This window comes from Cervus canadensis, chromosome 24 (genome assembly GCF_019320065.1).
Source record: "Cervus canadensis isolate Bull #8, Minnesota chromosome 24, ASM1932006v1, whole genome shotgun sequence".
NCBI lineage: Eukaryota > Metazoa > Chordata > Mammalia > Artiodactyla > Cervidae > Cervus > Cervus canadensis.
This window is the reverse complement of record NC_057409.1, coordinates 15,670,659-15,693,910: the sequence shown is the minus strand read 5'-3', so window position 1 is coordinate 15,693,910 and position 23,252 is coordinate 15,670,659. Positions and strand designations below refer to the sequence as shown.

The following is a 23,252-nucleotide window of genomic DNA, read 5'->3' as shown; positions in this document are numbered from 1 at the left end:
TCTATTAGTTCCAAAGAGACTGAACTTCCTCTAGGTCTGTTTGTGGCTAAATAGCAATACCAGTGTTCCTGTTAAGTCAGCGGGCAGATTTTAGAGTCTACAGTTTGTAAGCCAAGGGAGTTATTTTTGATTCCAAGCCTTGGTAAGTTGACTCTTACATTCCTTTCTCCAACCTAGGATGGTGATCGAGACATTTTTATTGATGGCGTTGTTGCTCGTAATAGAGCCTTGAATGGGGATCTGGTGGTCGTGAAGCTGCTTCCAGAGGAGCAGTGGAAGGTGAGTTAAGTTTTCCTCTTACAACTAGAGACTTCTCAGGGCCTTTTGCATTCCACAGTGCATCAGCGAGACAGCATAAACTGACGCAGTCCCAGACCCTCAGGCCCTTGGTTGCCTCAGAAGCAGGCCACACAGAACACTTGGGACATAGCTTCATTGGATGGGCACACACCTAATGATTTGAGTTCTCCTTGTTCCCTCCCCTGTGATCTGTCTTCCCTCTTGCATGCTTTGCCTTGGTTTCTGGTAATTTTTAGGGTAGAAGAAAAGCTTGCAGGGGACATTCAAACCTGATAATGTGTTGTTATCCAACATTTAATGCTGGGAGAACTGGGAAGACAAAGCCATAGGGATGGTGGCAGTCTTCACATATTCCTGATGCCTTTCCTGGAAAACCCAGGCAGCACATGTCTAGTTCTGTGATGTCCAGTTTGGTGGTTGGGCTTCCCTTGGCAGATAAAAATAGACTGTGTATTTTATAAAACAGAGATTTGATAGCAGATGAAAATGTTGTTAATATGAGAATATTCTGGGTTTTAGTTTCCATCTATGTCTGTCAATTGGAAAGGAAGATTTGCTTTTGTTTTGACTACTGTTTTAAATAAGGGTCAGACACTAGAATGATTCATAACAGCAGTTTCTTTTTAATTGTATAAAACTGGTAACTTATATATCTAAATATTAATTTTTCTTCCTAGCATGCTTTATATCACATTTTTATTTTATTTGGCTCAGTTTATTGCTACTCGAGATTTTGGTGTCTTCAGTGAGAGGTATTAAAGCAGAGTGATTAATAAAGTGGGCTTTTAGGCTAGGCTACTTGGGTTTGCAGCTCATCTTTGCCACTTACCTGTATAACCTTGGGTGAGTTATATAACCTCTCTGTGCTTCATATGCCTCATCTATAGATTGGGAATAATCATAGTACCTACTTCATAGATTTGTCATAGGATTAAATGGGAATATATGTAAAAATCTTAGAATAGTTCTTGACCCATGGTAGCAACTCAAGTTTTTATTATTAATTTTTCCAGGAATGTGGGAAGTACTACCTTATCTCAGAGCTTTGTTGAGGCATAAATTAAATTCTTTTTTGTTATCTGATAAGGCTTTAGTAATTGAGTAAGAACTATGTGTCAGGGATTTGTAGGGTGCATGGACATTAGTAATGATCAAGATGGACATAGTTGTTGCTCTCATGGAGTTTTTAGTCTGGTGGGGATTGCAGCTAGAGATAGGTACTACTTACACTTAATTGAATTTAAGGATAATTTTGATTGATTGAAGTTAAATGCAGAGAGTGAATTATGCTAGTCCAGATCTTCATCTCCACCCTGCCCCCAGCTCCCATTCCTCTGCTGTGATGTGTTTAGTCACTCAGTTGTGTCCGACGCTTTGCAACCCCGTGGACTGTAGCCCTCCAGGTTCCTCTGTCCACGGGGACTCTGCAGGCGAGAATACTGGAGTGGGTTGCCCTGCCCTCCTCCAGGGAAACTCCCATCCCTGGTTGCTGCCAGTTGTGCACAGTCTCTTTCCTTGATTCCTTGAAAGCACCAACTAAGGGTTGGCTCCAGGTCCTAGGAATATAGATTGATTTAGGTCATTTCCTCTTTTCTTGAAAGCATCATCTAGCACAGTGTTGACCAGGTTTAAGATGACAGAAAGAGTGCATTACAGTCTGGTCCAACCAGAGGAAGTATTTTTAGAGGTCATTAGAGAGCTCTACAGGCAGCTTTATAGCAAACAGGCAGCTTTATAGTAAAGGTAAGCCAGAGAAGGAACAAGAATGATGAAGTCTCCTAGTCGTTCCATTCCTGGATATTTACCTTAGAGAAATTAAGGTATTTGTTCATATAAAGATTTATATATGAAAGTTCATAGCAGCTTTTTTAGCGATAGCCCCAGACAGATTGGAAACCACCCAAATGTCCATAAGCCCATCAACCAATTTTGTTATATCCATTCAATGGAATACAACTTGGCTGGTAAAAAAAAATTAATGGTATTGCTTGATATATGTAATATTTAACCTGGGTGAATCTCAAAATAGTTGTGATGGGTAAAAGAAGCTAGACAGTACACACTCTATGATTCCTTTATATGACTAGAAAATGCAGACTAATTTATAGTGACAAAAGGCAAATCTTTGGTTGCCTGGAGTGGGAGCAGGAGAGATGGATTACCTTAGGGCCCCAAAGAGACTTTTGGGGGCTATAGGCATGTTCATTTTCGTGCTGGGATAGTTTCATAATTCTGTATGTTAAGACCAATCAATTTGTGTACTTTAAATATATGTAGTTTATTGAATGTCAGTTATACCTCAATAAAGCTGTAAAAAATGCTGAAAATGAAGAAACCAACGAACGAAATAAGATATTTGGACAAATGAATCTGGAGCTTCAAGAAGAGCTTGAAGCTAGAGCTGTCAGTTTGGGAGTCATCAGCCATATAGTGAATGAGGTCACCTGGAGAGTGTAGCTAGAGAAAGCAGCTGAATACTGGGTTTTGGGGAAAGCCAACATTTAGAGGTCAGCAGGAGGATCTTTAGAGGTCAGCTGAAGAGTTTGAAGAGAGGACTCTGTCCCTGATAAAGTGGAGTGTGAACCATGATGGTTAAATTCCACCTCTGCCTGGTTTAGAGAAAAGGCTGATGCATTCTGAGGTTGCAAGGGGCAAAGGTCTAAGTGAAATGGTATCAACACACTCAGGCGCTCATAATCCATATAACCTGCTTGAATCTGGAGAGGCATATTTTGCTCTACCTTGCTTGATAACTTTTTCAGCCCTCTTGCTGGCAAGAGGAAGCTTCATGGAAGAAGTCAATATACCTTTAGCCCTTAAGCATGGAGGAGGAAGATGTTTAGTGAAATCTGTTCTCAGGATTAAGCATAGGCAGCCAAGTCCAAAGAGGGGCAGAGTCAGGATCTTTTGAAATCCTTTTAGCTGTCATTTGTAATGTTCCTCCTGTATTATTTCCACAGTGTAAAAATTGCTTTTCAGTTAGCAGTTTGCTGTTGTTTAGTTGCTAAGTCGTGTCCGACTCTTTTGGGACCCCATGGGTTGTAGCCCACTAGGTTCCTCTGTCCATGGGATTCTTCAGGCAAAAATACTGGAGTGGGTTGCCATTTCTTTCTCCAGGGGAATCTTCCTGACCCAGGGATCGAACCTGCATCTCCTGCCTTGCAGGCAGACTCTTTACCACTGAGCCACCAGGGAAGCCTGCACTTCTTAAAGTGCTAGTGGTCCTTGTTTATCCTCTTTGTTGTCCACTCTTAATCTCTTTAATAGCAGTCTTGCAGTGAGAAATCCTGCAGAGACTAGAGTGGACCATGGCATCTTTCAAGTCAAAAGAAAAGTAGGCTGAGTCCCTAAATCTTGGGTGCTAGGTATTGGCTGAGACCCCAGAAATTGTGCTAGAGCTTAATTGTAAAAAAGCCTCTGATGATTTTCTTACCAATGCCTACGACTTGCGAATCAGCACAGAAAGAGGAACTTTGGAGCTCTCTTGGCCCTGGAGTCTGCCTTCAGAGTTACTGGCAGGTAGGCCAGGCAGCTCATCAAGAATTATGGTAGTCACTGCCCTGTGTGGGAATGCTTTCTAGGCAGATGGGTAGAGGGGAGTCTGGGGAGGAGTGGTATTCATGAAGGAGGTTTGCAGAGCAAAGCTAAGAGTAGCTGTGTTCTGTTTGAGAAAGTTGGATGTGAGAATATCTCATTAGAATTGAGGCCAATCCTATAGGCCAGTACTTGTCTCTAAGCTGCAAATGATTCAGCCCAGGGATTTTGTTAAAATGCAGATTCTAATTCAGTAGATCTGAAGTGGTGCCCCAAATTGTGCAAGGCTCCAGTCAACATTGGTGCTACTGGTTCTGGAACCACACTGAGTAACAAGGATATACTATGTGACTCAAGAGGGAAAAAGAAAGAAGTTAGGGAGCTGGGGCTGAACTCTCTGGACCTAGGATCTGAGACTTGATTGGTGGAAAGATAGCTGAGGGAAGAAATGTGAACCTTAACACCTTGTGGCTGGGCCATGACCTCCCCCTGGGACTCTGGATCCTTTATTAATGATCTACTTTTGAGCAGAGATTGGCATGGATACACAGAAAGGTCTAGACCGGCAAGGGGGACCCTACCCTTGGAGTTGCTGCTAGAAATAGAGTTGGGGAAATGACAGGGGGTCTGTCTGCCTGGGTATGTGTGTAGGCCCTCTTCGGCTTTCAGAAGATTTGAAGTGTAGACGGTGGCTCAGCGTTCCTTACTTGTTCCATTTCTTTGGAGTTTCTAAGGGTCTTCACAGTGGCTGCTTGACAACTGCATTTTATGTTAAAGTCAGCCCCGTCTGCCTACCAGTGTAGGAGACGCAAGAGACGCAGGTTTGATTCCTGGGTCAGGAAGATCCCCTGGAGTAGGAAATGGCAATCTGCTCCAGTATTCTTGCCTGGAAAATTCCAGGGACAGAGAAGCCCGGCAGGCTCCAACCCATGGGGTTGCAAAAGGGTCAGACACAGCTGAACGACTGAGCACACACACACTATTTGCAAGTATTTTACAACTTCCCCTTCTGAAGAGGGGAGCTCTGTTGGCTATAGCCCACCTGTGACAGTTGTTGGTGACAGGGTCAAATGAGAGAGAAGAGAATATTCAGACTGTCATCAAGAATCCCTGACATGTAGAATATAAACATCTCACAGCATACTGGCCAATTGTATTACAGGTTTTTTAGTACAAAAGCATATTGTTATCAAAGGAATCTGTAGTCAATGGTGTGAGCAAATGTGAATTAATTGGATTATTCATCTTTGCTTCTTTATGCTTGTTGTGCAAACCCCTCTTGGGTATGTAAACAACAGTTCTTTTCGCTGTAGTAGTAAATAGTCAATTTATTTCTCAGCATGTTTTTTGGCAAAATAGATAGCTGTGAAAGTATCAAGCTGTGGAGCAGTAATAAGAAATAATTTGCTCTTATATAACTATTTTAATTTCAGAATTCCTCCATGCTTTTAGTATGTATCTGTATTCTTTATTATAGAAATCTGGTGAAGGAGAGTTGAGGCAAATGATAGTTTCTTCACTTTGTCAACTGGGAAGTTTAGTGACTTGTTTGAGAACTTGGAGTTTTGGGAACCAGAGGTAGACTACATATCTCTTGACTCAGCTTATTGCTCGTTCCTTTCCTTATGTTTGTTTTTGTTGTTTTTTTTGCTTTTTTTTTTTCAGTGCGAGTGTGTGCATGGATTTTTATAGGCTGAGGGTCTGTGGTTTTCCTCAGGTTTTAAGGTGGATGTCATATCCCCAAATGGTTAGAACCATTGATCTTGATGATTCTGCCTGGAACAGTGCAGGGTATCTGATGGCTTCTCACCCTCCACCCGTCCTGCCTTGTGCTAGACGCTGGAGGTACACACTTGAATAGGTCACATGCTTTGCTCTTAAGATGCTCATAGACTGGTTGGAAAAGGGATGCAACAACTGTAGTATAGTTTGCACGATGGAGAAATACATGAGTTATAGGAGCACTAAACTCTTGAGAGAAATGGGGAAGATTTCATAGAGGAGAGAGGTTTGGCTTTTTTTCTCTGGGGGAGGGGGCGTGGAATGAGAATGACTTGGGCTGAGAATTAATTTGGTAGCAGAGGGCTGTGAAAATTTCTGCTTCCAAGAGGAACACATGAAGTAAGGCTCTGTCTTCCTGCCATGCAGTTGGCTAAGTGCTGCTGCTGCTGCTGCTAAGTCGCTTCAGTTGTGTCCGACTCTGTGCGACCCCATAGATGGCAGCCCACCAGGCTCTGCCGTCCCTGGGATTCTCCTGGAGTGGGCTGCCATTGCCTTCTCCATGGCTAAGTGCTGCAGCCCCTCAATCAGCTCTCTTAGACACTGGGAAGAACAGGGAATTCCTAACTGTTATCAAGATTTCCCCCCTCCAGGAATACTAATGTCCTTGACCCCCTTTTACTGAAGCTCACAGAATCCTGCTCTTTGCTCTGTAAACTCTTCTGATTGCCACTTATTTGATCTTTGCCTATTCCATTTCCTTTCCTTTTCCCCATCAAGTTCATCTTCCATAAACAACCTTGCCCTTCATCGTTTTTAAACTGTGATAAATTAATCCTCTTATTTTACTTCTCTTAATAATCTAATACAGTGCATTGCAAAAAGTTTATATAAGCTCTGTGGCTGTTGCTGCTTGCTCACTTCTTAGTATTTACTATGTACCAGGAATGTGTATAGTGCCTCACACCATTCTTGAGTCTGCCCGTATGTCTGTCTCAGTTTGGTAAATGGGAAACTTGAGGTTTAGCTTAAACATCATACTAATTTAGGTAACGTATAACCAGGGAGTGACAGAGTTGGGATTGAGTCACATCTCTTCAATTCATGATTCCATTGCTATTTGTTATTCCAGAGATACAAAGGAGAGAGTTATTTGATCTGTAAATATGATATTGTCAGGTGTCATAAAAATCAACATTAAAAAAAATCCAGAAAATAGTAATACATACTTTAGCATAAGGCAATATCCTGAGTTACCATCATGGGTACAGAATTGACTTTATCATTTGAGATGCCCAAAGGCCTAGTATTATTCTTATACGATAAAGAATTTAGAAACAGTTAATTAGAATTTGAGTGAATTGAGTCGCTGTATCCTGAAACTAGAGAGATATGATAGCTGCCCAGGGCATTATGGTGGCAGGTATTAGGAACGTATCTTACCAGACATCTGCCCTACATAGTAGATAAGAAACTGAGAGCACTCACCTAATTATAAAGTCAAACCAAGAGATACAACCCTCTGGACAAGAATAGAGTCAAAGAGGTTACAGACCCCAATACCATTCTGGCTATTGGCACCACGTCTCAAATTCATGAGGCATGTGACACAGGTATTCCGAGGCAGGTAGGCATTTGTCATGTAGGGAGTACATCCTTCTGGAATTTTGGGACAGGGTTCTAATTGCAGAGATGTGGAACCATTTTATTACAAGAAGACTGGTAGATGCAGCCACTAGGCTGGGAGTCAAGGATAGTATATAATCCCTAAGCTAGGAGAATTGGTTAGAGCAATACTGGGAACAAGAACCAACGGAGAAGACCAACCTTGAAAACCAGAATTTTGGGCCTTTTTTGGCTGTACCAAAGGAGATTTGGGAGCCCAGAATTCAGCTGTTGTATCTTGGATCTAGGAGTTGGGTTCAAGCTAAGTCCTGTATAGGAGGAGCCAGAGTTGTTTAAATATTAACTTCTTTGTTTGATTGGGAACTAGGGAGAGCAGATTAGTTGATGCAACCGTAGTGAGTGGCCCAGAGAAAGTCAGAGTAAAGGAGGCTGATAAGAGCATATTACAATTAAATCAGGTGAAACTAGAACAGGAGTTGACTGGCTGATGAGTCAGGGGTGGATTTCAAGTGAAATTTCTTCTCATTGGAACTTACCTTCTTTATTCTTTTGTCTGAATATTTAAAAAATAGTAAGATAGACTGGAATAGATTTGGTATATTGATGCCTCCTGGAAAACTATAATGTTATTCATTTATCACCTAGGTATTTGTTGAGTATCTGTCTTGTACTGAGAAGGTAGAGTGAGAATAAATCAACTAAGCACTTTGTTAGCCAAGTCTAAATTTCTCTTGGGACAGGATTATTATTATTTTTTCCTTTATTTTTATTAGTTGGAGGCTAATTACTTTACAATATTGTAGTGGTTTTTGCCATACATTGACATGAATCAGCCATGGATTTACATGTGTTCCCCATCCTGAACCCCCACTCCCACCTCCTCCCCATCCCATCCCTCTGGGTCATCCCAGTGCACCAGCCCTGAGCACTTGTCTCATGCATCTAACATGGACTGGCGATCTGTTGCACACTTGATAATATACATGTTTCAATGCTATTCTCTCAGATCATCCCATCCTCGCCTTCTCCCATAGAGTCCAAAAGTCTGTTCTATATATCTGTGTCTCTTTTTCTGTCTTGCATATAGGGTTGTCATTACCATCTTTCTAAATTCCATATATATGTGTTAGTATACTGTATTGGTGTTTATCTGTCTGGCTTACTTCACTCTGTATAATGGGCTCCAGTTTCATCCATCTCATTAGAACTGATTCAAATGTATTCTTTTTAATGGCTGAATAATATTCCATTGTGTATATATACCATAGCTTTCTTATCCATTCGTCTCCTGATGGGCATCTAGGTTGCTTCCATGTCCTGGCTATTATAAACAGTGCTGTGATGAACATTGGGGTACAAGTGTCTCTTTCAGTTCTGGTTTCTTTGGTTTGTATGCCCAGGAGTGGGATAGCTGGGTCATATGGCAGTTCAATTTCCAGTTTTTTAAGGAATCTCCACACTGTTCTCCATAGTGGCTGTACTAGTTTGCATTCCCACCAGCAGTGTAATAGGGTTTTGGGACAGGATTGTTTTACTTAGTTTACAACAGAGCAAAGTTTATACATGAATTAAGACAGGGACAATTATTCTATGTTTTCTCACATGTCTTTTGTACAGTTAAAATAAGAAAGAAAACTTATTTTTATTCAGAATGCTCATACTTCAGCAAGGAAATAATAGAACTATGGATGGGTATTTTGGAAGAGATTGGCATAGAAAGAACTTGAGCTTGAAAGAATAAAGGAAGTGCTGATAGGAATAACTACTCTTGTTCTACATTAAACAAACAAAAAAAAAATCAAAGTGCACATTTAATCCCTAATTTTCAATGGCTGTTCCAAATCTTCTTATGGTCACATGAAATTGGTCTAGTACAGTAAATTGTTTCCTTTGACAACTAACTTTTCCTTCAAGTGATTGTTTTAAAGTTTTGTCTTCCAAGTTCTTCTTTAAATATGCACCAATCATACTAGATTATATTTAATCCAATCTCTTATATAACCACTATCATTTTGGATTGTTCTCAATTCCAGTGGAGTAAGGATTTCTGAGAACTGTTTGGTTTCTTGGCTGTGTGGCAGGCCCAAAAAAGACTTGGAAGGTACCTCATCTTGAAGGGCAAGGTCTCCAGAGCCTCCACCCATAACAATATGGTAGGTGAGGTATATCTACTGCTATGATCGGATTTCCCCCAAATTGTTATATACACAAACCTATTTTTAACAGTCTTCTCTTCTTCTTCTTTATTGCCAGCTCTCGGATCAAATCTTCAGGTTCTTGCCTGCTTTAAACATGCCTTCACATCTCTATAATTCAAATTGAAATGTCTGAAATAAGGAATGTATCATTTAAGGATAGAGTCGCTTATTTGTGCTGGGAAACTCCCAATTAATATTTTAGGATTATTTGCTAGAAAACTAATTCATTCCTCCTTAGATCCATAGAGATGGTTTGGTGAGTTCACATTCATTGTAAGGAATGAGTTAATATAGGTAAAGTACTTAAAACAATATCGGCACATTATAAATGCACAAGAAATGTCAGATATTCTTCTTCTTCTTTGAAACAAGGACTGAGAGTTATAGTTTGGCCAAGATCATGTAATGACTCAATTTTACTATTCCTAGCTCTTGAATTTACCACTGATAACATTTACTCATAGCAGACATAAAATGCTCCTACAAAGTATTGACATAAAATGTTAGTATCTCAGTATACATTCCTTTGAGGAAATTGCTGGATAATTGGATGGTAGGCAAGATTATGCAATGACGTGGTTTATTTCTTATTCATGCCCTTTGCCCATCACTGTCATCTAGGGTTGTGTTTTGCATGATCATTACTCCAGAGTCCAGGCTGAATGAAACAACTGCTGTTAGGAGCAGTCCTCTTTTCTGTGGCAGAAGGAAACAGAGCCTCGGAGGGGCCATATTTAAAATGCCTTTGTCCTGAAGTATCTCTGTCAGTTCTGTTCACAGCTCATTGGCCAGAGTGAGTCACCTGGCCTTGCTCAACCACAAGAGGGCCGAAAAGTACAGTTCTCCAAAGTGTTTGCAATTTGGGGTGGCAGGATATATCTGGTGAACTGCACTGATAACTGTCATGCTGGATTAATTAGATTCATTATACGTGGCATTCCTGGCTAACCATCTGAAAACCGTATGCCACTGGTCATTAGGGAGATCGGGCAAAAATTTCTACATCATTTACTATAAATTCATCCCCACTAATGAACAAAGAATTCAGAAATGCCTGAAAATGATCTAGATGGTCTTTAAGATCACCCTTAGTTATGTAATTCTTGCCTTAGAGTACAATGTGTAGTACAAAGTAAATTTATTAATCTTTGAATTAAGCTAATGATGTAATTTTTGTAAGTGAAAGGCAAGGAAATTTTAAGGCATTTATTTGGAAATATTTATAAACCATAAAGGGCTTCCTGGTGACTCAGACAGTAAAGAATCTGCCCACAATATGGGAGACCCTGGTTCAATCCCTGGGTTGGGAAGATCTCCTGGAGAAGGGAATGGCAAGCCACTCTAGAATTCTTGCCTGGAGAATTCCATGGACAGAGAAGCCTGGTGGACTACAGTTCATGGGATTGCAAAGAGTTGGACACGACTGAGCAACTAACACACATACACACACAAACACAAAGAGTTTATCGTTATTATTAGTAGTATTTTGATATTATTGCTTGCTACTGCTACTGTTACAATTTTACATTTTTTCATTTAAATTTTGTTAAAATTTTCATTTTTAAACAATTTTTCAATAGGCTTATATTATCGTATCTTTTATAGAAACTAGTCATGATTTAGGACATAGACATAATTGTCTTATGAATTTAGGCAACTAGGGAAAGGAATGTGGTAGATTTGGAAACACCTACTATTTTAGTATTTTGGAGCTTACAATGCAAGATAAAGATATAAAGTGGCAGGAGATGAGACTGGGCTGGTAAATGGCAGGTCAGGAGAGCCACATCATGAAATGTCTACATACTGTATAAAAGAGTTCTGCTGTTACCCTGTAGGTATTGGGGAGCCATTCGAGGATTTTGAGGAGAGGTGATGTAGTCAGATTTGAATAGTAGAATATCATTTTGGTGGAAGGGTGGAGGATTTAAAGGAAAGGAGTAAAATTGGTGGGAGGTTGATAACAAAGTTATTAATATTTAAGAGTCTCAGTGAGAGAGGTAAGAGTCACAGTGGCCATGAGGGTTGTAAGGAGATGAATTTAAGCCTGTTTAGTAAGCTAGAATGTGGCAATTGGATGTAGTAGGCAAGAGAGAAAGAAGAAGCTAGGATGACTCCTACTTTTCAGGCTTGGGTAATTCAGAGGATGATGGCACCATGTGCTAAGTTAGGAAGGGGAGCAGGGACAAATGATGGGTTTGTTTGGACATGGTGAGTTGGTGAGGCCTGGGGACGTATAGGTATGTAGAGCTAGGAAACGTTGGATATTAGAATTTGGAGTTCACAAGTGAGACCTTGGCTAGAGGTAGAGATTTGGGTAACCTCAATGACACTTGAATAAATCTCCTGGGGTTGATTTATGGAGAGATAAGGCCACCGAGAATGGAGTCTGAGGAACACCAACACTTCATGGCCGTGGAGAGGAAGAAAGATCCAATATAGGAGACTGAGAAGTGGTGTCCAGAAAGGAAGGAGGAAAACCAGGAGAGAATGTTAGGCTGGGATGTCCCTCAACAAGGGACATTTGAATGAGGAGAAGTCCACAGTGCCCTGTTGCTGATAGACCCAGTGAGAAATTTTAATGAGAAGTTAGATTTGGCTAATATGGAGCCATTTGTGGCACAGATCAGAGCAGTTTCAGTAGGGAAGAAAAGAAAAGGCAGAATCCAAATCACAATGAGCGAAGGAGGGCATGAAGAAGGCTGAGAAAGGGTAATAATTCAAGGAAAGAGACACAAAGATGATGGTTACCTTTGTTTTCATATGAGAAAGAAAAACTTGACTTAAATGTAGTATCTTAAGTTAGATTTCCTAGAGGCAGAGCTTGAGATAGAAAATCTTGCCCAAGTTGTCTATTTTTAATGAAAGATTTCTGAAATATACCAAATTACTTAAAATTTAATCCATCAACTCATGACAGATTAAAAGCTCAGATTTGATAACAGTGTACAGAGAATGAACTAGATTTAATGCTAAAAGAAGTTGGGACTGGCTGGTAAGAGAATGAGTTGATAATGCAGAGCACAGAACCAAGGGTAGGACAGACAGGGACATGCTCTGGAGAAAACCAGATCAGGTTTAGAAGCAAATGCCCTGTGAATAGTTGGCCAGAAGGGTGATGTCCCTATGGTAGTTTGGAGGGCATAGGCACCTTCTAGGGTAGGAATTGGCAAACTTCTAAAAAAGACAAGATAGTAAAATGTTTAAGGCGTTGTGGGCCACATGGTTCTGCTACAACTTCTCAACTCTGCCGTTGTAGCACAAAAGCAACTATGTTCCAGAAAAACTTCATTTTCACAAGCAGCTGGATGTGGCCGGTCAGTGGTGGTTTGTTGACCCTTGTTCCAGGGGCGCATTAGACCTCATGAAGGACTTTGCTCCTGCCCAGCTGACCAAGAAACTGTAGGAGCCTTCACACAAACTCCTGCTTCTCCTCTTAAATAGCGTGACAGCTATGCTGGGAAGAGTTTTCCTGTTTTGACTCCATCTCAGTATTTCAAGCTTTTAGTTCTTGAATCTTTTGATTTTGAATTGGAAAATGTTAGAGTCTCTGGGGAAGAATGGATACATGTATGTATATGGCTGAGTCCCTTCACTGTTCACCTGAAACTGTCATAATATTGTTAATTGGCTGTACCCCAATAAAAAATAAAAAAGTTTTTTAAAAAAGAAAATGTTAAGAGTCTCTATCTCTGTGAGTTCTTGGAGATTAGCTTGCTTGGATTCTGTGTTTTGTTTTGATTTGTTTTCCTTATAGTTTTCTCTTGAACAATAAATGTGAACATTCTAGTGGCAAAATTAATCTTAACTTTCTCCTTACTGCTATTTATTCCAGCTTCATTCAGTTTCTCATCCAGTGTCCCTGGGCTCTACCCTTACGCTTCAGGCCTTTTTGCCATTTACTTGAGCAGTAGGTGGTATGCATCTGTGCTTGAAGTGATCAGAGAGAAGATAAGCAATTTTCCACTCAGTCCGTGTAAAGTACCAAATGAGGCCTATTTGTGTTGCAGGAAAAATTGTCAGTGGCACGGTTAGAGGAGGCCTGTAGTAGATCAGCTGAAGGTCAGTGCTTGAAGCAGTTGACAAAGATCAGTTAAGGGATGAGTATAAAGCTTCAAATGGGAAGTGAGCTCATGGTCAGGAACCAAGGAGATTTCTAGCAGGTTGGAATATAGAATGAATGGTGGAGATAAACAGTTTAAAATACAGACTGTCAGCAGGGTCAGGGTAGGGCTTGTCTATTCATACAACTCCTCTATTACCTCTTTGCTGCACGCTTACTGTGAGTCAGGCATCACGCTGTGCCTTAGAAATGCAGTATAGAATGAGATCGGTGGGATCTTCTGCATCTAAACCACAGACCATGGAAAATGACTTGAATTTTCTCAGTTCTCCCAAAGATGATCCTTAAATAGTGCCATTCTAAATTCAAAGTAGAGAAGGTAACTCATTATGTGTAATGGATGCCTTGGTGTGTATGAGCTTAATTTTCTTGAGAAACCTGGGTTGAGGAGGTCAGTCTAGTGAGCAGCACTGAGTGCTGAGGGCAGTACGTAGTAAATCCTGGAGTGCGGTGGGCCTGCACGATAGGGGTATCCTGTTAGGCTGCAGAGGGTCCGGGAATGCTTTCTGGGGAACGTGAGGTCTGAAAGGAAGGTAAGTTTTAACTCCATGAAGAATAAGGAAGAGGGATTGGATGGAAAGGAGAGCCTAGCCTGCTGCAAATCCTAAAAGTTGTTTATTAGCTGGAATGGAGGCTGGGAGGAGAAAAGTAGTGCCTGGAGATAAGTCCTTGTCACCCTTGTTGTGGGCTCCTCCTCACTGGGCACTGGCCACGGCTGGTTGGGGACTCTAAGACCCTGATCTGGGAGTGTTGAGATGAGCGGGGTACTGGGGCAGTTCTTGGTGCCTGGTTCTTTCTTTTCCTGGAACTGCTGGTAGAATGAGTTTTGTAACACACTATGATGGGGTTGTCAGCCCATAAACATTGTAGTCTCAGGACTTTGAGATAAGATCAGGTTGTCTTTTGATAGTAAAGAGTTTGGTCCTTGGCAGCCTGGGTGCATTGTTTTGGGTCCTTCTGTCTCTCCTCTTCAGTATACACTCAGTGTTGGGTGTGGTATTCCTTTTGGGGAGATCTGGATCTTTGCAACTCAGAGTGTGGTATGTATACCAGCAACATTACAGACTCTCGGGCTGTACCCCAAGACCCACTTTAAAAAGATTCCCAAGTGATTTGTATGAACATTTAGTTTTGTGAAGCACTGATGTGGATGATTAAAGAATTAACTCTTCAGTTTTTGTTTTTAAATTACTTTGGCACTATAGAGGAAGGAGAAAGAGATATATGACACTATTATAGGAGAGTCACAAATTCAGTGTAACTTGTTGGGGCTTCAGAAGTTTGAAGTAATGTTTGCCATGTTTTAGCAGAGTAAGACTTTGGACTTCCCCTCACTCCCTGCTGTTTCCTCAGTTAGCTCTAGCAGATGAAGGATAGAGAGATTATTCTTGTAGTTAGAAAAAGTCTAATTACTTTATTGAAAAAAGATTTCAATCTGTATCTTGAGTTGTTTTTATGCCAGTGAGTTTTCCGTAACCCCCTTTCTCCCTCATTTTTAGGAGTTTAGAGGAGAGGAGGGGACAGTTCTGCCTAAGGAAATTGGTTAAAATTTCTTAGAACAGATGACATTTGAATTTTAGTTTAAAAGAGTTTGCCAAAAGAAAATTCAGGCAAGAAGAGAATCTTTTAGGCAAAGGAACTATATGTTTGAATGAATATAAGCATATAATTCCTCCCTGGTCTAATCTGGTAGGGGCAAGCATTGTGTCATATTTATGTTCTTATTCATGGCATCTTAGGAAGAACATGAGCTTTTTGAGTTAGACCGGCACCTGCATTCTAGTGCATGTGTCTGACTCTTTACGACCCCATGGATTGTAGCCTGCCAAATTCCTCTGTCCATGGGATTTTCTAGGCAAGAATACTGGAGTGGGTTGCCATTGCTTCCTCCAGGGCATCTTCCCTAACCAGAAATCGAGCCCTAGTCTCCTGCGTCTCCTGCATTGCAAGCAGATTCTTCACCCCTGAGCCACCCGGGAATACTAGAGTGGGTTGCTATGTCCTCCTCCAGGGGATCTCCCTGACCCAGGGACTGAACCCGAGTCTCCTGCGTCTTCCCTCATCGGCAGGTAGATCTTTACCACTGTGCCACCTAGGAAGCCCCTGCATTCTAGGCCCTTTGCTTATTGACCCTGAGGTTCAGAGACCTCATTTATAAATATGATTTATATTTAAGTTTTTTGGTAAGGATTAATGAGCTACAGTCACCTAAAGTAGTGTCTGGGAAGTAAGTGCTTTAAAAAGTTCTTTCATTTCTTTCCCTTGTATCTAGTTTCCCAGTAACAGATGTACAGTACATATGGGATAAATACTTGAACAATTTTAGTGTTTCCAAACAACTTGAGAAAAATGACTGATTTTGTTTCTTTTGATGTAAAATTTTGTAACTAAAAAGCACAGGGTGAATTCACTAAATTTAGTAGTCTTACAAAGCAGAAATTTGTTTTCTTAAGAATGAAGTTTAATTGTAGGATCAAGTCCAGTTTGCTGGGTGTTTGTACATGGGAGCTGGATGTGATTTATGCCCTCTGAATATCCAAGATGGACTGTGTTAATTGTAAATGTTTTTTGTAACACTTCTTCACTACTGTTTACAGATGATTTTTTTTACTTATTTTCATCTTACCTTCCTTTGGTTTGAAGAGTTAAGTATGGTTGTAGAATAAATTGTTCCAGGATAGTCTTTTTCTCCCCAAGGCCCAGATGCTGCAGCTCACCTACTTCTCAGTTAATATTAGCTCAGACTGGAGTTATCCAGCCCTTTGTTACCAGTTACATTCTTTCTCCTTTGTGTGACATGAAAGCTACCATGACCTGCCCTCTGCCCTTTTGGGCAGCCTTAAGTGTACCCCTAGACTTTAGACATGGTAGACCCGAGATCTTTAAATAAGCACCATGCAACTACATGCCTGCATTTTCTTTTTACACACATTGTTTCCTTTGCTTGCAGTTCTCTGCTTGTATCTCTCTCTCTCTCCCCAGCTCATCTTTCAAGACTGGGTTCACAGGTTTTTGCTGCTGGGAATGTTTCCTTTCCACATTTGTTATCCAAGGTTGCTGTTTTATTGAATTGAAAAATCTTCAGATTTTTTAAATCCTTATTATGGAGCCTTTGTATTATTTTAGTTCACATTCCAATGGTATTTGATGTTTTCTTTTGGTTTTTATTTATGTTGTTTATTATGAATGATTCCAACTATATGGTGATGTTAAAATTTGCAGCTATCATTTATTGAATCCTATTCTGTGACAAGCACTCCAATAGGGCCTTTATAAACATTGTATATTTCAAATATAGATTACTTTGTAAGGTGGGCTGAACTGTAGTATTTATTTTTCATTATTCATGTACTCATTTCTAAACAGGCCAAAGCATATTGGTTTAGTTCATGAGGGGGCAATGTGTGGCAACAGATGAAAAGTCAGTCCCTAAATCAGAAAATTCTTGAATTTAGGTTTTTGTTCATACTTCCATCTTTAAGGTGTTTCTGTTAAGGCTGAAAAAACTTAGAAAATAGGTTGGTATCAGTTTTATTATTAAATTATTTTAAAAGTAGTTTAAAGATGTGTTCTTTATAATAAGCAGGCAGATACTTATATATGTGTTAGTGTCTCCTTTATTCTTAGTTCATTGGTGTGATGATTCGTTGAGCAAATATTATTCTGGACGTCTGTGGTACACCAGATAAAGGAATAGATATATCATTGAATATAACAGACAATGTGCTGCCCTCATGGAACATGCAGAAAGTTTATATCATCTGTTAGGCCTGAATGGATCCTGGGAGGCTTTTTTTCCAAACCTCTTTTTGTTTCTTTGTTTATGAACCCTAAGGAGATTTAACTAGATATCCTAACATTTGGAAACTACTTTAACAAATGCAAAAATGAGAGGTGCTTTTTAAACTGTTGCTAATTCAAAGGAAAATTCTATTCTTGCATCAGAAAATAAGTTGTCTCTTTAGCTGAGTTCATTTGGGGAAAGAAAAACCAGTACTGATATTATATAGTTATAGTATGATTTTTGTCTTAGAATTAATAAATGACTTTGCTAAACTCATTCATTTTAGGTCATTTGGCACATTTTTGAAGTGTAAAACTGATTAGAAATGAATCACCTTTCATTTTATTTTCCTGTCTTCCATTTTGCCTTGCAGCCTTCCACTGATAGCTTTTGTTTCTGAGAAGCTGCATTGGGAAAAGGAATAGCTCCCTTCCTACTTCCTTGTTCTTTAGGCCATCATCTTGAATCCCTAATGTGAGTTGAGAAACTGAATGTGCACATATGTCTGTATGCATTTGTATTGCCTAAAGTTTTACTTTTAAGTTCAAAGGATTCGTTAACAAAAGAAATCACTCATTACATACAAATAAACAGTTTCAGTTTTTATAAATTATTTGACTTAATTGCAATATACAGTGATTAAGAGAAGAGAAGTAAAAATGTAAAAGCATATATATCACCAAATTGGGGTGACAACTATATCTAGACTTGAACAGTGCTGGGAAGTCTCACATTAACAGCAATCTGGAGTCCCAGTTGGGAAAGGGTCCTGGGCGGTACATCCACCCCACTGGTGAGACTTCACATTGCAGTTCTGGAGGCTTCCACTTACAATCCCAGGTTGCAAACTGATACCATCATCATCAGTTTGTGTGCAGAAATACATCTCTGGTTTTACTTTAACTTTTACAATGCTGTTTGTTTCACCTTGTGAATCATAAGACTTTTTAGACCGTGGAGGCTTAGGCAGACCTACAGGGGCTCAAGAAATTCTAAGACTCACTCCCTCTCTCATCTGAAGTGCTGCTTGACTTGCTGGCAACAATTGGTGTGCTCACGGGCAGGCACATAATCCAGGCAGTGCCAGGCAGGTCAGAGGCCTGCTCTCCTGCTTCTGAAGCCTGAACAAGGAGGAAAGGAGAGAGAGAATGAGACTCAAGCAGTATATTAAGGAATAATGGCCAAGAATTTTCCAAAACTTATAAAAGACATCAGGCCCAGATTTGAGAGACTTGAAAAAGCCCAAACAGGATTTAATACAAAGCAAATCATATATAGGCACACTATAATAAAACTTACCAAAGCCAAAGGGAAAACTCTTGAAAGGAGATAGGAAAATAAGATCCCTTCAAAGGAACAACAGGGGAAATAAACACTGACTTTTCAAATGAAACTGATGAAAACCAGAGGATGATGGAATGGTATCTTTTAAAGTACAGAACGGACATAGTTGTGAACCTAGATGTCTGTACTCAGGAAAAGTATTTTTCAAAAGTAAAAGAAAAATTTTGATGTAATAGATTTCTTGAAATGTCCAACAAAATGTTCAGAAGAAAAATAGAAAATCTGAATAGTTTTATATCTAGCAAAAAATTGAATCTTCAATTCATTTTTTTAACAAGGTAAATTCCAGTGTCAAATAGCTTTACTGATAAATGCTTCCAAATATTAAAGGATGAAAAATAGCATCAATCTTAAAAAAATTTTCTGGGGAATAGAAAAATGTTTTATGAGGCCAACATATCCTTGATATTAAAAAATGACAAAGACAGTCCAATATAAGAAAATTATAGGAAAATCTCTCTCATTAACAGAGATAGAAATATTAAAACAACAGGAAATTGAATCCATAGGTATATAAAAGGGATATCATATTAGGAGCAAGTGGGGTTTATTCCAGGAATGCAAGGTTGGTTTACTACTCAGAACTCAATTAATAGGGGAGGTGATGGTCCAAGGGTACACAGTTATAGTTATGCAAGATAAATTCTGGAGATTTGCTCTATAGCTTAAAATTTGCTAAGAGGGTTGATCTTAAGTATTTTTACCACAAAAATAAAACTAAAGTGAGTAGGAAAAAACTTGGGAGGTGATAATACATCTATGGCCTTCATAATGGTGGTCATCGTTTCACTGGATGTATACTTATCCCCAAACTTATTGACTTACATATGCTAAATATGTAGAGCTTTCTGTATGCCATTCATTATCTCAATAAAGTGGTTAAAATAGGGGGGAAAAACTCAATAAAATTAACCACATTAATAGAAGAAAAGGAAAAATCATATGATTTACCTCAGTTTTTGCAGAAAAATGTTTGGTAAAATTTAGTAACTGCCCCCCCTCCCCTTTTGGGGGGCTATACTATGCCAAAAAAAATCTTGTGAGATCTTAGTTCTTGAAATTTTGTGGGATCTCAATTCCCTGGCCAGGGACTGAACCTGGGCCATGGCACTGGAAGCCTAGAATCCTAGCCATTAGGCTGCCAGGGAACTCTCAGTACTCATTTTTGATAAAAGTTCTTAACAGGGAGGGAGAATCAGGATGGGGAACACATGTAAATCCATGGCTGATTCATGTCAATGTATGGCAAAAACCACTACAGTATTGTAAAGTAATTAGCCTCCAACTAATAAAAATAAATGAAAAAAAATCCAAAAAGTTCTGGGAAAAAAAAAAGTTCTTAGCAGACTAGTAATAGAAGAAACTCCCTTAATCTGATAAAATCTTTTAACCAAAAACAGCTATAAAACATCATAATTAATAATGAAACTCTGAAAGATTTCCTTCTGATAGTCTAGGATATAAAACAAAAATGCTCATTATCACAACTTCTGTTCCACATTATACCAGAAGTCATAGTCAATGCTATAAAGCATAGGAAAAAGGTGTAAGGATTGGGAAAGGAAACCAGTGGTCATTTAGACTGCTTGATTTTATACATGAAAAAATCCAGAACAGTTAAGGCTGCTACATGCAAAGTCAGCCTGCAAAAATTATTTGTATCCCTAAATACCTATAACAAACCAATAATCATTAAAAAATGATACCCTTTATATTAGCATATAAAAAGGAATACCTTAGGGCAAATATAATGAAAGATTTATAAGACTTACTTCAACATGAAAAATGACATGATGTTATCAAGAGAAGTTAAAGATGCCTTAGCTAAATGTTCATGAACTGAAAGGTTTGATACAGTAAAAATATTCTTTCCAAACTGATATACAGATTCCATACGATCCCAGCAAGCTCCCTGTATACTCACTCTGTTGAGGTTTGCTTCTTCTTTTTTTTAAAATAATAAATGGATGTTGAATTTTGTCAAATGCTTTTTTCTCCATCTATTGAGATGGTCAAATGATTTTTTAGTTTCATTTTGTTAGTATAACTTCATTATTTTAAAGGTGAGGAAGCTAGGATATGTTTCCAGTTAGAAGTAATGTGACGTGCTTCAAGTTAAGCACATCCAGGACCTTAGCTCTTGAGGGCTCTACTTCTGTGACTGTTTCTTTATATCACAGATGTTCTGGAATCCAGAGGGTATCAGTGTGCGCTGTTTGGTTGCCATGTCACGCATACAGTTTGGGTCAGGATGGAGGATGCTGAGAGTGGGTAGATTTCTCTGGTTCTAATTAGAGATATAAGCTGATATTGAAGATTGTAGGGAGGTGCAGCAGAGACATTCATTTAGCCATAAATGTCTACTATGCCTGTGTTTATGCTATGCCCTGGGATGTCCTTGTCATTGACTTTCATTGTTTTGGCTACTCACTTCCCAGAAATTGCTTCCTGCTGTTCCAAGTTTTCTAAGACTCAGGCTGGTTTACAGCCTTCCTTTTCCTTGAATCAGGATGAAATTAGATAATACCCTTACTTTTCCTAAGTGTGGAAAACAGGAACTGGACTCTATATAGTTGAATGGGTAGAAAGCCAGGTTGAAGTCAGTCATTGCTTACAAAGGATCTTTGGGGTAAAATGCCCACAGATTGAAATACTGCCTGAATGGTTGAAGAAAGCTTTTGAAAATTAATGTAACAGGTATTGCAGGTAAATGCATGTAAACATGTTTGATCCATAAAACATTTTTATTTGTGCCTGTTTTAAAAAGACAGCTTTATAACTTAGGGTTTCTTCTTTTTTACATCTCTCATCCTGAGTTCATAGTACTGTATTTTGGAAAAGCTAGAAATATTAAATAGTGCTTTAAGGGTAAAGCATCTCTCAGTATTTCCATTATAAAATGCAATTTTAAAGGGTTTAGAAGTCAACTATAAAAATTTGTTCTTGGCTGATACTTTGTATACAAAAATCTCTGCCCAGGGTAATTTTCAGAAGAATTTTTGCAGTGGCATAAACTGTGAGGTTATATGGCAGTACCAGCTTACATTGAACTCATTTTTTATGTGTCTATCAAAGTGGAGGAAAAATGACAGCTTTTAAAATGATTCAAATAAAACAATATGAAAATTATATTTCTAGCCCTGTGCCTTTAGAAAATTTTGGTTAAAAAATGTTACTCTACCATCAGAAGACTTACCATTGGCTTAAGTATCCAAATAATAACACCACCAAACCCAACGTAAGCCACCAATCAAGATGATTTTAGAGTAAGTCTAAAACTGGATCTTAACAGCTGATTTTGAAAGTAGCATTTGGCCCATCAGTGACTGTGTAACCCCAAAGAGATCCTTTTGGGCCCTGCTTGTTGGAAAACAAACAAATACCATAGGACTTCCTTGGTGGCTCAGATGGTAATAGAATCTGCCTGCAGTGCAGGAGACACAGTTTGATCCCTGGGTTGGGAAGATCCCCTGGAGAAGGAAATGGGTACCCACTCCAGCATCCTTCCCTGGAGAATCCTTCCCTGGAGAATCCTATGGACAGAGGAGCCTGCAGGCTACCATCATGGAGTCGTAGAGTCAGACACAACTCATCAACTAACACCTCACTTCACTGTTGAAAAATGGCTTTTTGTTTGGTACCTGAGCTTACGTGTCTGCAAATTAAGGAAAAAAGTACTAGTGGGAAAGCAAATATGTGTTCTTACATGATTGGAGACTTATCCAGTGAAACTGGAAAGCCTCTTGTTCTTGTAACGTTCTTCTCAAAGCTTTGGACAGGTCTTAGCTTGAAAAGAAGGTCGACCACAATGTAGATAAGCTCCTTGCTCTTATGTTATTGTGAACACATGTGCACTTTACAGCCTGTGGCCAGGTTTCCTTTTCTTTTTTCCTACTTCTTCTTCAAAATTAAATCACATAAGCAGATTTCCTCAAGAGATAATTCTATATGTGGTGGCCAGACTGGTCCCAGAGTTCATAATAACTTCCTCTGGTATGTCAACTTCTGAATGTTGGAAGTACAGTTCTTGTGCATAGAGCCCATAGGTAACATTTGAGGTCTTGTCAGTTTGAAATGAAACATGACTTTATGTGAAATATGAATTGAAAATTATATTGGGTTATATATAATTGTTCAGAAATATAGTCTGCATGGTAGAAAAGGAATTACTTCATTAGTGAAAGTCTTCCCTACTCTGTCATCTAAAGTAATGATGCTATACCATACTTTGGTCCAAGCAAGATAAAAACAACAACAGGACCAACAGCAAAACCTTTTAGTTTTTGCTCTGAAAGAAAACAACTTTCTTAAACAAATATATCTATCAGCGTTTATTCAAAGATCTTGGGAGGTTTGCTTTAGATTGTGTACCTGCTGGGGCTTATAGGTCTCGGTGTGCCGAGGTAGAAGAAAGCTTGCTTTGGCTTCAGAGGTTGAGGCATGTTGCTTTCTTTACATATAGTAAAATTTAGCCTTTTTAATATTGAGTTCTGTGAATTTTAAAGCATGTGTAGATTTGTGTAACCTCTACCACAGTCAAGATAGAAAACAGTTTCATCCTACCCACAAATCCCCTCATGTCTCTTTACTCAGCACTTCCCCTTACCCCACAGCCCCTGCCAAC

General features: G+C 39.3%; 1 protein-coding gene across 5 annotated transcripts in view; it reads left to right on the top strand.

The window, feature by feature from the left end:
* The window catches only part of DIS3L2 (DIS3 like 3'-5' exoribonuclease 2), a 354,056-nt gene that overhangs the window by 65,666 nt on the left and 265,138 nt on the right, over nucleotides 1-23,252 (top strand). For all 5 annotated transcript variants that reach the window (XM_043445967.1, XM_043445970.1, XM_043445968.1 and 2 more), the window contains exon 5: nucleotides 178-279. In XM_043445967.1, the coding sequence (XP_043301902.1) occupies nucleotides 178-279 (102 nt within the window). The remainder of the gene's footprint in view (nucleotides 1-177; nucleotides 280-23,252) is intronic.